The sequence below is a fragment of the Trichosurus vulpecula genome, chromosome 8, assembly GCF_011100635.1.
Source record: "Trichosurus vulpecula isolate mTriVul1 chromosome 8, mTriVul1.pri, whole genome shotgun sequence".
NCBI lineage: Eukaryota > Metazoa > Chordata > Mammalia > Diprotodontia > Phalangeridae > Trichosurus > Trichosurus vulpecula.
In genome coordinates, this window is record NC_050580.1 from 77,345,165 (window position 1) to 77,360,052 (window position 14,888).

Consider the following 14,888-nt stretch of genomic DNA (forward strand, 5'->3'; position numbering starts at 1 on the left):
TGATATAGCTGATATTAGTTGATATAGATATTGTCTCCATTTTACAGATGAGGAAATTGAGGCACAGAGAGTTTAAAGGTCACATAGCTAGTAAGTATCACAGTTGGGATTAAAACCCAAATCTAAGGGTCTGGGTCACGTGTCCAACAAGATTGAAAGAATTTTTCCAATCCTTGCTAACTCAAAAAAAAAAAATTGCCAAGGAGGAATTTTGCACCAAAGGGAGAGCACTTCCAACTGTATCCACAGGACAAGAAAGAAAGGAGTCCAGCAAAGTAATAGCTTTGTGAATTAACCGTGGCAAATGATAAACCTTAAAGAGCTCACTCAATACTCCTCTACCACCAGTCTCTACCCAGGAATTACAAACTGACCCATGAGTTTCTGCTTTGAAACTCATTCAGGGATTTCCCTGCTGCTTCAGAGACTTCAGAGGCAGTGCACCCAATATTTGTCCCCCATCAGTCTGTTGCAATAAGCAGTGGATATTGACTCTGCCCAGCCATTTTGAAGGTAGGAAGGAATAGGAGGGGAGGACCATGCTTCCCTGGGCAGCTAGTTGGCAAAATGGATAGAGCGCAGGGCCTGGAGTCAAGAAGACTCATCTTTCCTGAATTCAAATCCGGCCTCAGATGCTTACTAGCTGTGTGACCCTGGGTAAGTCACTTCACCCTGTTTGCCTTGTTTCCTCATCTGTAAAGTGAGCTGGAGAAGGAAATGGCAAACCACTCTAGAATCTTTGGCAAGAAAACCCCAAATGGGGTCATGAAGAGTCAGACATGACCAAAACAATTGAATAACAACCGTACTTCCACTTCTGCCTCATTGGCTTAGGGATTCTCTAACACCAAAGCAGTAGAGGCTGTCCCCCAAACCCTAACCTACCCCTCTCCCCCAATCTTTCAAAAAGATGCTGATTCAGCTCAGAGAACTAAAGAATAAAGGCAACAGAAGCACATATGAAGCTGTATTGGGCCTGAAGGACAAAGGATAGGAAACAAAGTTGAAGCCAGTTCTGTCTCCCCAGAAATTACTCAGGGCAGGGAATATGGCTGATGGCAAGTAAATTTCCCATCATGGGAAGAGGCTGAGACAGCACTGGGGTCCAGCCACAAGGATAAATCCATCATCAAAAGAGGAGAAGTCATATAGTGAGAGACAGGTGAATAAAAAGAGAAAGTAATAAAATCACCAAAGATTTCAAGAAGAAATTTTAATTTAAAACCTACAAGAGCATACGTTGATAAATCAATGAAAAAGAGAAAAAAATTATAAGAGAATATGAGTAACAAAACATCCAAGTAATTAACCCAGTCTATCTAACTTGAAGTCCAGCACTGAATATTATACCATCCTTGCTTTAGGGGTTCTCCAGGGTTTAGCCAAGGGCTCCCTTCAATGACAGCTTCAGCCCCAGATAACAATTACATCTTCTGAGGCAAATTCCAAAGACAAGCATCAAGAAGTCCCTACCCAGCCGTGAATTAGCTCAACTATTCTGGAAAGCAATTTGAAATTATACTCAAAAGGTGTTCTAAATGTCCATACCCTTTGATCCAAAGATCTCGCTTCAATACATACATCCCAAGGAGGTCAAAGAAATAAAGATACCACGTACACTAGATTATTCGTAGCATCACTTTTTGTGTTAGCAAAGAACTGGACACAAAGTAAATGCCTATCAATTGGAGAATGGCTAAACATTGTGGTATGTGAATATAAGCTTAGTGGTATAAAATTTTGAAGCCAATCTCCGACACTTACCAGCTGTGTGAACCTGTGCTAGTCACTTAACCTCTCTGTACCTCGGTTTCTTCATCTGCAAAGTGAGGGGAGTGGAGTAGGCAACCTCTGAGGTCCCTTCCAGTTCCATATTGCTCATCCTATCATCTATGATCCTATACTAGGATATTGCTGCACCATAAGAAACACTTAATATAAAAAATTTGGAGAATTATAGGAAGACAAATGAGCTACAGATCCAGGAAAAGAATATATATAGTGACTACAACCATGGAAACATAAATATAAATGAAAACAAAACAAAACTGAACTGAACTGAATGCTATGTAATACAATGATTAAGTTTGGTCCTGGAAAACAGTTGAGAAAATGCACCTTCCTCCCTTCTTTGCAGAGGTAGGTGTGGAATATTGGATATTCAATCAGACACAGTTGATGTATTGGCCAGTTTTGTTCAACAGATTTTTTTCCTTTTAAAATATTTCTTATATCTTGCTGGATAGGGGAAGGGATGGTGATATATTTGATAATAAAGATTATGTAAAAATAAATTATTTCAATAAAAAGAAAAAAAACAAAGAAAAATAGAAGTCCCCAGCAAAGTCTCCTTCTCTGTTCTCTCCAGCGAGGGCAAGGTAGGAAAGCAATATGGGTCCCTGATTCTCTTGAGATCTCTTCTCTCTTGGAATGTCTTCCCTGAGGTAGGTAACATTCTCCAGGAATAATTTAGACAGCAGGATTAGATTGAACCAAGAATGTCTCCATGGAGGAGTAAAGGGGAAGAGAGCACTAGGGTAGGAGTCAGAAAACAAACAAACCGCAGACAAATTTGGTTCAGATCTGGGTTCTGCCACTTATTATCAATGTGATCTTGGCAAATTTAAGCCTCAGTTTCTTCATCTACAATAGTGATGACTTATCTGAGTGTTAGCTATTCTTTGGGGAAAGGCAGACTTCATTTTTGTCTTTGTAATCCCGATGCCTGGTACACAGTAAGCACATAATAAATATTTATTAAATCGATATGGTGGTTGTGAGAAAAGTTCTTGATAAGCATGAGTAATCATTATTTCCAATTTTGAAGGACTGCCTTACCCAGATCCTTGCTGTGGTTTGCTAAGTATTACTGTCGCCAGTGTCAGGCCCTGAAGGTAATCTATGAAGCCAGTATATCCTAGGGTGTTAGAGCAAAAACCTGATCCTCACAATTTAAGTGACCCTGGAGGCCTAAAGATTAAACTAGGGATTAGGATCATAGAATCTCCCAGCAGAAAGAAATCTCAGAAGCCAACTAATCCAAACTATACCTGAAAGAGATTTCTTGTGACCACATCCATAATAATTGGTCATCTCAAAGGTTGTCTAAAGTCCTTCAGTCATGTAGGAGCGCCCACTACCTCCTGAGACCATCCATTTCATTTTTAGACTTCTCTAATTGTTTGGACATACTCTTTGCACCTTATTCTTCATATGCTCTTTGCAATTTCTACTCATTACTCCTATAGTAGTTCTGTCTTCTGAGGCCAAACACAGCAAGTCTACTAATCCCTCTTCCACAGATAGCCTTCCAAGTACTTAGAGACAGCTATCATGTCTCCCCCAAGTCTTCTCTTCTCCAGGTTAAATGTCACTAATTCCTTTCATCACTCTTTATCTGACATGATCTTCAGAACCTTCACCATTCTGATTGACCTCTTTTGGATACCCTCCATCTTATCAATGTCCTTTCTAAAATGAGTTGCCTAGAGTAGATCATAATACTCCAAGTAGTGATAGCTAATCCTCCCTATTTGGGGTCAGTTTCAGGTTTGATAAGTAATCCCTTTACCCAAGTCATTGATAAAAATGTTAAAACATGACCAGGCCAATCAGAGATCTCTGAGGCACTCCACTGGATCCCTCTTTTTAAGTCAACATTGAACTATTAATGGCTACTCGTTGGGTCTGGCCATCCAACCAGGTTTAAATCTACTGGAGGACACTAGCATGCAACATAGCTTGTTCCCAAAAATATCTGGAGATACTCTGTCAAAGTTTGTGCTAAAATATAGATAAATTCTAGATATAGCATTCCCCGATCTACCAGCCTAGTAACCCTTTCAAAAAAACTAAAAAGAGGTTAGTCTAGCATACTTTGTTCTTGATGAAGCCATGCTGGCTTGGGCAGATGCTTCCTTTTCAAGACCACTGATACAGTCTAGAATTTGTCAGGAATCCCTAGACGAGCTCACTGGCTTATAACTTACACACTTTATTCTCTTCCCCCTCTTGAAAATCAGGACATTTGCTCTTCTCCAGCCCTGCAATACCTTCCCATTCTTCATGATCTTTCAAAGGTCACTGACACTGGTTCAATAATCACATTAGCCAGTTCTTACAGGATTGGAGGTTGTAGTTCATCTGGCCCTGGTGATATGAACTCATTAAGGCAGCTAGTGTTCCCTTGCTATGTCTCTACTTATTCAGAATATTAACTTCCTAGGGTCCACTTTGTTCTATCATTTCCAATCCAAACATCACTCACCTTGGCAGAGAAATCAGAAACAAGCTAAAGGTTTTGAGTTCCACCTTCTGTCCATCATCAGTTGTCATCCCCGCCCCCTTGCTGGGCAGTGTTCCTCCTCTCCTTTTTGGTCCTTAGCATGACTTATCAGTCTCAGTTTGTTCTGAGCTTGAAGTACTCCTTACACTGATGCTTTTGTCCTTATCCTCTGTTACCTGATGTTGCATCCATGCTCTGTATACATCTTTTTCAAATTAAGCTGGTGCATGAGTTCCCTATTTATCCATATTGATCTCATGAAATGGGTCCTCTTTTCTTCCTCATCAGGATTGTTTCTCTTTGTGTCTTTTTTTAAAACAGGTCTCCCTTTCTCCCTCACTAGACTGTGAAATCCCTGAGAGCAAGAACTGTTTGTTTGTTTGTTTGTTTGTTTGTTTTTGCCTTTCTTTGTATCCCTAGAACTTAGTGAGAGGCTCTGGCTCTAGTAGGTATTTAATAAATACTAATTGACTCAGTGACTCCCTCTCTCGCCCAAGTTGGAAACAAGATTGAGACTGGGCCCACTCAAGGGTCTGATCTCCATACTTACTGGTATGGAAGCTTTAACCTATTCTGTTTTTCTAAAATGGACCAGTTTGCCCTTCCTTAGGCAGCCTGATGGGTAGTTAGGTGGTGAAGTGGGTAGAGTACCATACCTGAAGTCAGGAAGACTTATCTACCTGAGTTCAAATCCAGCCTCAGACACTAGCTGTGTGACCCTGGGAAAGTCACTTAACCTTATTTGCCTCAATTTCCTTATCTGTAAAATGAGCTGGAGAAGGAAATGGCCAACCACTCCAGTATCTTTGCCAAGAAAAACCCAAATGACATTACAAAAATTCAAAAATGACTGAAACAACAAAATAACAAAGGCAACTTGATGGCCTTTTGCTCCCAGAGGCTTACCACATTGCCACAGGACTTAGTGTAGACATCTGATCAGTTTTGGCCATACTGTAGTTCAGAACTCCCAAACTCAAGAGATCTGCTATCTTCAGCCTTCCCAAGTAACAAGGATTACAGGCATGCATCACCACACCTGCAATTTTACAGGCATGCATCACCACACCTGGAATTTCTCTGTGTCTTCAGAATTTCATCCTTCCTTCCCTCCTGGACTTTCGCTTTGGAATTTGAAGACAGGAAATCCTAGCTGTCCTTTCTCCAAAGCATTCAAAATCAGGGAGATATTTGTCAGACTGTGCCTAGCTTTCTAAGGAGAAGAAAGTCATTTCCCAAATTCCCAATGTTTTCCACCAAGTAACCTTGTTGGGGAGCATTCAATGCAGAATACCAATTCCCTTTATTTCCTCCACCTTTTGAAGGATGAAACTATCAAGGCAAATCAGGAAACCATCACCTTCTTTGCTTTGGACAGAGAGAAGCCTCCATCAGATGTCAAGATAATCAGAGACTTCCATCATTACTCTATCATGCTTCAGTATTAGGCAAACCCCTCGTCTATTCCCTGTTTTTGTCTAGGTGGTCTGTAGTCTATTCCAGTGACAATATCACTGCTTTCTGTTTCTGCCCTTACTGATCTCCATCAAAATGTCCTTCACCATTATCCTCTCTGCTTCCTGGATTTCCTCACATGAGTTTAAGTATTTTTTTTAATACACAATAGTACTTTGCACCACCATACCCTCCCCCCCCCCATCCCTCTTACTTACCTGTTGATTTTGTTTACAATGTACCCTTCCAGAGGCATATTCTCCTCATTGGTCTCATCCCATTAAGTGATAGATAGATAGAAGGATGGATGGATGGATGTTCAAATTTGCCTCCTTGTGTTATAATCTCCAATTCATTTTGTTACATTCTGTGTATTCACCTTCATGGATAATTGTAGACAGTTTCCACTATCTCCTTCCCCTTCCTCTTCACTCTATAGCCCTTTTTAATAGATGAGCAAAGCTCCTGTCAAATAAGTGATTACCAAAGCTTGTTAGGTGGATTCCATCCCTGACCAGGAACTTTTCATTCCTCTATTTTAAGTTGTAGTCCAAAAATTCAAAACAGAAACCATCTTTTCTTTTTTGGAAGGGGGAAGGCAGGGCAATTGGGGTTAGGTGACTTGGCCAAGGTCACACAGCTAGTAAGTGTGTCAAGTGTCTGAGGTCAGATTTGAATTCAGGTCCTCCTGACTCCAGGGCCAGTGCTCTACTCACTGCGCCACCTAGCTGTCCCCAGAAACCTTCCTCTTAAACGAGCTATTCACATCCCAAATCTTCCTTTCTCTTTTTAAACCTTTTCCTTCGAATTGTTAACAATCATGAGAACACAATCCATACACCTAAGACCTTCAATTTCTTGTCAAAAATTTTACAACCTTTATCAGTGCTTTCATTTCCTTTGGCAGTTCCATGTATGCCCATTGTGAATCACCACGTATGGGTAGTAGTCATCCAAGCTGACAAGTCTTGGGAGGTTTTCTGTCACATCCTGAGTACAGGCTCCAAGAAGACAGCAGACCTCTCTGTTGTTATCATCTTGATGAATATTGGCCTTGGTACCCCTCAGCAACCATGACTACTCTTATTTTAGTCTTGTATTGGTCCATATTAGTATATTTAGTCTATTTGTCTTATTTTTCCCTGACCCTTAATGGATAATCTCTCACCTGACAGCATCTCTAGGGTCTGTCTCATCATTGTATCTTGGAGAGCAAGGACTTACTTCTTCCTCGAAGACTCCAGCTCCTTCCTCATTGGGAAGAGTCTCCCATCGGGTATGTTTCAGGGCTGAACTTCCTGAGCGCTAGGCTGAAGCCACTCCACTATTGACTCTTGCCAAATCATTACAAACTTTAGTAGGAGGTGTCACAAGGTCAGCCACCTTAAAAACAGAGTCAGAGAAAGTTAGGACTAGAGTGACTATTAGTGTTCATTTATTCGTTTTAGGAAATGAGTAATTAGGAAACTATGGCCCAGGGAGAAGGCAATGACTTTCCCAGAATCATAGAGCCAAGAGTAAAACCCAGTTCTTTTGAGTCCCTGACTGCTGTACATTTTGCTCTACCTTGTAACCTAAGGATCCCTTGGCCTTGCCATCAGACCCACCACTGCACCCTGAAGAAATCTGGGCCTCTCCTTCTGCCCCAGAGCTAAACTTTCTTTTTTGTTATCTCTCTCAACTAGAGTGTAAGCCCTCTGAGAGCAGGGGCTATCTGGCTTTTTCTATTTCTATCCTCAGTGCTTAGTACAAAATAAGGACTTAAGAAATGATTTTTTTATTCATCCATTCCCTTCATTGGCTTCTCTTCCCAGGGTTTCCCATGCCAGTCCAAAACTGGAAATATCAGTTGTTTTTATTTCAATATTTTAATAAAAGAAGAAGAGTGAGACAGAAGGGTAAAGGGGAAGAATTGAGCTGGGACAAGTCAATCGGTACTTCTCAGGTTGCTGAACCATTCATGTCTTTGTAGCCCTAGCTCTGTTTCTCACAAATACTAAGTGCTTAATAAATGCTATAAATTGAACTGAATTCTTCCCGCTTTCCATTAAGAGATTTCCAGTTCTAAGAGAAAGAGGCCATGAGGTTGTCCTTAGGGAAATCTTCACCCTAGATTATAGGACTTGGGGAATTATAATAGACAATAAAGGTCATTTGGTTCAACTCCACTTTATAGATGTGGATATTGAGATCCAGGGTGGTTATATGATTTGCCTGAACTCTTACAGACATTAAAAAGCAGAGCTGAACCTTGAAAATTGGCCTTCTTATTTTAAATTGTTTTTTCCAAGACATCGTGCTTCCTGTCTCCTTCCTGCCAGGACCCTTCCCAAACTTATTTTTTTATTATTCAAAGAGATTGTGCCACTGAAAGGAATCCTCAGCCTTCTTGTTCTCTAGGTGATAGAGGTGATCAATCTCTGCTCTACGTTGGAGCGCCTCCTGTTCTGGATTCATCGACTATCCTTTCTTCTCCTGATTCTGTTGTAAATCCCTGGTTTGAGTCATTATCATAGAATAGCCAAGCAGAATCACTTTTTTTTTACTTAATTGTTTTTCAATTTTAAAAAATCTATTTTTTCTCCCTTCCACCTCCTCCATTCAGAAAAAGAAAAACAAAACCCTTGTCAAAATATTCAAGTCAAGCAAAACCAGTTCCCACATTGTCCATTTCCAAAAAATATATGTGTCCTTCTGCATCCTGTGTCTATCCCCTCTCTGTCAGGAGGTAGGTAGCATGCATCCTCATCAGTTCTGGAGAAACATGGCTGGTCAGTGCATGGATCTGACTTCTCAAGTCCCTCCAAGTTGTTTGTTTTACAATGCTGTTATTACATAAATTGTTGTCCTGGTTCTGTTCACTTCACTCTGCATGAGTTCATACAAATCTGCCCATGGTTCTCTGAAACTATGCCCTATATCATTTCTTACGGCACAATAGTATTCCATTAGATTCATGTACTGTAATTTGTTAAACCATTCTCCAATTGTTAGGCATCCTGTTAGTTTTCAGCTCTGGCAGAATTACTTCTGACAGATATGGGTCTGGACTGTTCTCTAGTATCTTCATGGTGACAGATTCTATACACCCATATCCCAAATGCCATCTTATATTAGGGGAGGGGGGAAGGGAGATTCCCCGTGGATGTCATATGGGCAAGCGCTGGCCAGGGTGCTAGGCAGTGCCTCCTGATTTGCCATCAGCTTTGCATCTCCTTTCCCCTCCTCTTTCCAGGGGTTGCCACTTACACGGACAAGCTGTTCAAGTTCCGGAACGGCCGCTGGGAGGACATCCTGAGTGACGAGGTCAACGTCCGCCGTGGGGTGGCCAGCCGTTTTGCCGGCCGCTCGGTGGCCTGTGTGGACAGGACGGTGAGTTGGAGAAACACTGACTTACACAGTGTGAAAGCTTAAGGGAATAAGATGTGAAGATTAGATTGAGGAGAAGCTGAGATGAAAATGGACCCCCCCCCCCCAGGCAAGCATCCCTGGAGATTTTCTTCTTTCCTTCCTATTCTATGTGCCTTCAGATGAGTCCAGTGAATGCTGGATGTGGACTAGAAAGGACTGGCAGTAGAGATCCCAGAACCCAGACCCCCTGGGAGTAACAGACAATAGCGAAGGTCCCCTCTCTGAGGTTTCTGCAGTCACCATGCTGGAGCCCCTCTCTAAGCTGCTGCTGCTGCTGGTAGATTCTTAGCCTGGAAGTGATTTATGCCTCCTGTCACCCACTCCTTTGCCTCCCCCTCCTCTACTTTATAAACAGTTATCACTAAATCAAGGGCCCAGCTGCTGCCTGGTCAGCTCACACATTCAAGGGGACCTATCCCTAGGGACCCCACACTCTAGGGGAAAGGTTGTTGGGTGGGAGGGGGCAGCTTACTTCACCATCAAAACTACACACAAAGGGGATTGGAGATTCAGCGTGAAACTTCACAGTAGGGGCCTCCAGGCCCTAGGAAGAGGCAGGTGCCAGGTATAAATATTTATTTCTTAACAAGCTGGTGCTGGGAAGAGGAGCCAAGCTGGGCTGTGAAGCCACATTTAGACCTGACCTGAATCCTTGCCACCTGGACTCCTGCCTGGCACAAGGTGATGGGAGAGGGGGGAGTCATCCCTGGAGCACAGCTCCAAGTCGTGAGGAGAATTGTAGGGAGCTGGGAGAGAGGAGGAAGGGAGAATGTGGAGAGAGCCAAGGATGCAGCTCTGATTCCTGCTTTGGGCTTTGCCTCTCTCTCTTCCTCCTTCAGGTTTTTTCAGCTGGGCTAGGATGGTGAACTTTAGGGAGAGCTTTCTGGTGGTATGTAAAGGTTAATCAAGAAAAAAAGACACGTTTTCTGGCCTAACAAGGTTATCTGCACACAAATGAATTTAAGCACAAGACAAAGACACAGTCAGAATGCTAAAAAAAATTCACCAAGAGTACATTAACATTAGCATAGCAGTCCTTGGTCAAAGTGTTCACTGTCTCTCTTCCCTCCAAATCACAGATCACAGCCCCCCCCCCCCCCCCACTACACACACACTTTAAGGTTGTCAAATTTGCAGGATAAAAAAAGCTCCCTCCTTCCCTCTCCCCCAGCCCATCCTCCTGCCTCATTTCTACCCTTAAGAGAGTAGTTGCTTTCTCTGTCCAGCAAAGAATCCTCCCAAACCTGAGGAGTGAAGAAGAAAGGAGGGTAAAATATTTGGGTATGAATGGAGAAGGGAGAAATGGAAGCCCAATATACACAAAACCTTCAGTAATGAGAGCCTGGTCCACAGGCTTTTTCTGGTTAGCTGTGGTAGTAAGACATTTATAGGATGCTTTAAGGTTCTCGAAGTGATTTATACACATTATCTCATTTGAGCTCCATAATAGCCCTGTAAATTATTGCTGTAGGTGTCATTATCCCCATTTTGTAGATAGGAAAACAATCACAGAAAGGGTTAAGTGACTTATCCATGGTCGCAGAAACAGTAAATATCGAAGGCTGGATGGGAAACCTGATCTTCCCGGTACTGCACCCAGCCCTCTGTGCCTGTACCACGGGCCCTCTCACATAGGCATAACTGAACAGTCCATTAGATTCAGACGTTCCTCACATCTGAATGCTTATCATCTTCCTTCCCTGCTGTCTTCCCCACCACTGTTGTCACTTCTTAGTAGGAATGCTATTTGGTGCCTCCTTATCCTCGTCCCCTGTCCCTGTGGGTCACACAGGTAATAAGCAGCAGAGCCAGAAATTGAGTCATGGTCCTTTGATACACCATACTGCCTCTTGACAAATCTTCACAAAGTTAATCCTCACTTTGTTTATTCGAATCTTTTGTTTTGTCCTATCACTTTCAGAATCAAATATAAAATTCTCTCTTTTGTATTAAAAATTCTTCCTAACCTGGTCACCCCCTACCTTTCCAGTCTTTCTACCCCTTACCCTTCACACACACTCACACTTGGTGATCTAGTAACACTGGCCTCATTGCGATTCCTCATACAAGACACTCCAAATATTTTCATTAGCTGCCCTCCATAAGTGAAATGCTCTCCCTCCTCATCTCCATCTCCTGGCTTCCCTGGCCTCCTTCAAGTCCCTGCTAAAATCCCACCTTCTATAACAAGTTTGGGGGGCAGCTAGGTGGCACCATGGATAGACTGGCAGGCCTGGAGTCAGGAAAACCTGAGTTCAAATCCAGCCTTAGACATCTACTAGCTGTGTGACCCTGGGCAAGTCACTTCACCTTGTTTGCCTCAGTTTCCTCATTTGTACAGCAAACTGGAGAAGGAAATGGCAAGCCATTCCACTGTCTTTGCCAAGAAAACCCCAAATGGGGTCAGTAAGAGTCAGACATGACTGAAAGGACAGAAAACAAAAAACAAGAAGCTTATCCCGATCCCTTTAATGTTAGTGCCTTTCCTCTGTTGATTATCTCCCATTTGTCCTGTCTATCTCTTGTTTGCACATGGTTGTTTGCCTGTTGTCTCCCATATTAGATTATGGGTCCCTTGAGAGTAGGGACTGTCTTTTGCCTTCTGTGTATCTCCAGCCCTTTGGTGCATGGCACATAATAGACCCTTAATTAATTTTTTCATTGACTTGCCAAGTCCTGTACCTCTTCGAAACCTTATGCCATCCATCCTCTCATTTTCATCCGAATCAGATCATAGGATTAAGAGCTCAAAGGGACCACAGCAATCATGTGATCCAATTCCTTCCTCATTTTATAAGTGAAAAAATGAGTGCATTGGGAAGAGTTCTGGATTTGAAGTCCAAGGAACTAGATACACATGCCAGCTCTGCCACTTACTACCCCACCCCCATGACCCTGGACATGTTACTTAAACTCTCTTGAGTTCAGTTTATTATCTGTAAAATGAACGGATTGGACTAGACAGACTTTGAGGTCCTTTCATACTCTAAGCCTATGATCCTATGAGTCTCAGAGAAGTTAAATGATTTGCCCAAACAAAACACAGCTAATCAATGACGGAGTTCAACTTTTAACCCTTGCAATTCCAAATCCATCATACATTCTCTTGATCACAGACAGGCTTTACCACCTGGCTCTCTCCTCCCTTAACCAGTCAGTCCCCTGCTTGTGCCCATTGTATAGCCAAAGACTCATCTTTTCCAACCCATTCTTGAGCTCTGACATCTCATTCCTCATATCTGGAACAATCTTATCCCTCACTCTGCCACATCGTATTTCATCTACCTTTCATCATCTGCCAAAAGCCATCCTTGATCGTTAATGCTAATAGTGCCTTATGCTTGTATGGCGTTTTCCCCTTTTCAAAGTCCCACATTCACTGTCCCATTTTATCTTCACAATGACCCTATGAGGTATGGAGGGGTTAATAGCATCCCTTTTAAGACTGCAGGGTGCAGTGGATAGAGTATTGGTCTTGAAGTGGTAAATATCTGGTCAAAGGGGGACCCAACACCAGTTTGTTAAGAAATAAATATTCTGCCTCTGATAGCTATTAACTGTGTGACCCCAGACAAGTCATTTAACCCCTCTGGGCCTCAGTTTCCTCCTCACTAAAATGGCAATAATAAATATGGTTCCACCTTCATAATATTGAGATGAAGTTCAAATGAGATTTTACATACATATACATACATCCACACATACACATATGTATGTATACATATATGATAGGAATTTTTCAAACTTTAAAGTACTGTATGTGTCAGTTACTATTAGTAGTTCTAGTACCATTAGCAGAATATTTGTAATAGTACTAGTATTCATGATAGTAATTTTGGAAAATTATTTGGAAAATGGTTCTTAATTGAGAGGTTAATTGATATATCAAAGGTCACAGTGCTGGTTTGTGTCAGAGATAGAATTAGTTCAGTTCAACAAGTATTTTTAATAAGATTTTTCTAATTATATGTAAAGATAACTGTAAACATTCATTTTTACAAAAATTTAAGTTCCAAATTTTTCTCCTTCCCTCCCCTCCCCTTTTCCTAAGCAAATTTATATAGGTTATATATGTGCAATCATGTAAAACATATTTCTATATTAGTCATGTTGTGAAAGAAGAAACAGACCAAAAGGAAAAAAACCACAAGGAAAATAAAGAAAGGGAAAGCAGCATGCTTCAATGTGCATTTAAACTCCATGGTTCTTTCTCTGGATGTGGATAGCATTTTCCATCATGAGTCCTTGGTAATTATCTCGGATCATTGTATTGTTGAAAAGAGCTAAGTCATTCATAGTTAATCATCACACAATGTTACTGTTCCTGTGTACAATTCAACAAGTATTTTTAAGCACCTATTCTGTGCCAGACACTGTGCCGGCCCTTGAAGATACAAAAACAAAATGAAATAGACCCTGTTCTCAAGGAGATTATATTCTAATGGAGTCTGGGGATGGGGAAACATATACACAGATGAATACATACAAAAGAGATACCAAGTAATTTGGGGAGAACACTCACAGCTAGGGTGTCAGGAAAGGCCTCACATAGGAGACTTCCTTCAACTAAGTCTCAAAAAAGACCAGGGAATCCAAGGTCATAATAGAATAAGAAGTTTGAGTCCCTTGCTCCTCCAGGTCATGAGGTTAGTCCTGTGCTGCACCCGCAAATGCGTGGGCAAACATCTTCTTTTGAAAAGAATGAGACCACTCAGGATTTTCTCTCAACAAAGGGCTGGATTTTGTACTTGGAATTACTTTACAGCCTCTGATGCAGCAACCCCAAGTTCTGGATTTTCATTGACCAGGTCCAACCATGGGATGCCCCCAAATGATGTCACTCTTTTTGGCCCAATTGACCCCTATCTAGAACTTTCTCTGGGAAATCTCAGACTATAGTTCATCTTCATTTCCACCCATGTTGATAAAAGGACCCCAGCCCAGCTCCTGTATGAGCACAAGTCCCATGCAAGGATTACTGATCTTTCTCTAGATGCTGCTTCATTTCCATAGACCCCTTCTTGTACCCTTATATTGATATGCACTAATTAACTTTATATCTATATTTGTCTTTGTTATTCCTCACTTCTATTGGATTACAAATTCCCTTAGGAAATGAGCCAGGGATAAATAATAATCCAATATTGTACATCACCAAGAGCTGTTTCAAAAAGGGGCAGATTGTTCTGGGCATGAGGAACTCAATACAATTCATTCTTCAGGGACTTAATTAAGCATTTCTTATGAGATTGATGCCCACAGAAAGGTGAGGGAAGTCCTCAACAACAATACTTTATCTCCTTTGACCCAATTCATTCAGTTGTTCATTGTCAAATATTCATTGAGCACTTGCCTACCTGAAAGGAGGACTACTCCCATCAAAATTCTCCCCAAATGAAGACATTAGATCCACGTGCAGGGATCAGGAGTAGCAGCAGTGGTCATTGGCATGAGAGTATGAAAGAGCAGAAATCTTCAGTAAATCCAGTACGCAGGGATGGCACTGAACATGACACATTAAAGACACCATCTCTGCTTTCCCAGAGCTTATATATGGGTTGCTGGGAGAAGAAAATGGGCCCTTTCGCTCCTCCCCTGCTTCATCCATTAGTCACCTTAAAGTGGCTCATGATCAGCTTCCCAGGAGAAACTGGTCTAAAAGATTAGGGTGTAAAAGATGTAGCTGGTTGGTTGTGGAGGGCTTGGTGGGTGTATATATACCTCATACACCCACACA

At 41.8% G+C, this 14,888-nt stretch overlaps 1 protein-coding gene across 2 annotated transcripts in view; it reads left to right on the forward strand.

Annotated features, from left to right (window-relative positions):
* Positions 1-14,888, forward strand: part of CRTAC1 (cartilage acidic protein 1) — a 181,688-nt gene that overhangs the window by 121,110 nt on the left and 45,690 nt on the right. For both annotated transcript variants that reach the window (XM_036737084.1, XM_036737085.1), the window contains exon 4: positions 8,976-9,112. In XM_036737084.1, coding sequence (XP_036592979.1) covers positions 8,976-9,112 — 137 coding nt within the window. The remainder of the gene's footprint in view (positions 1-8,975; positions 9,113-14,888) is intronic.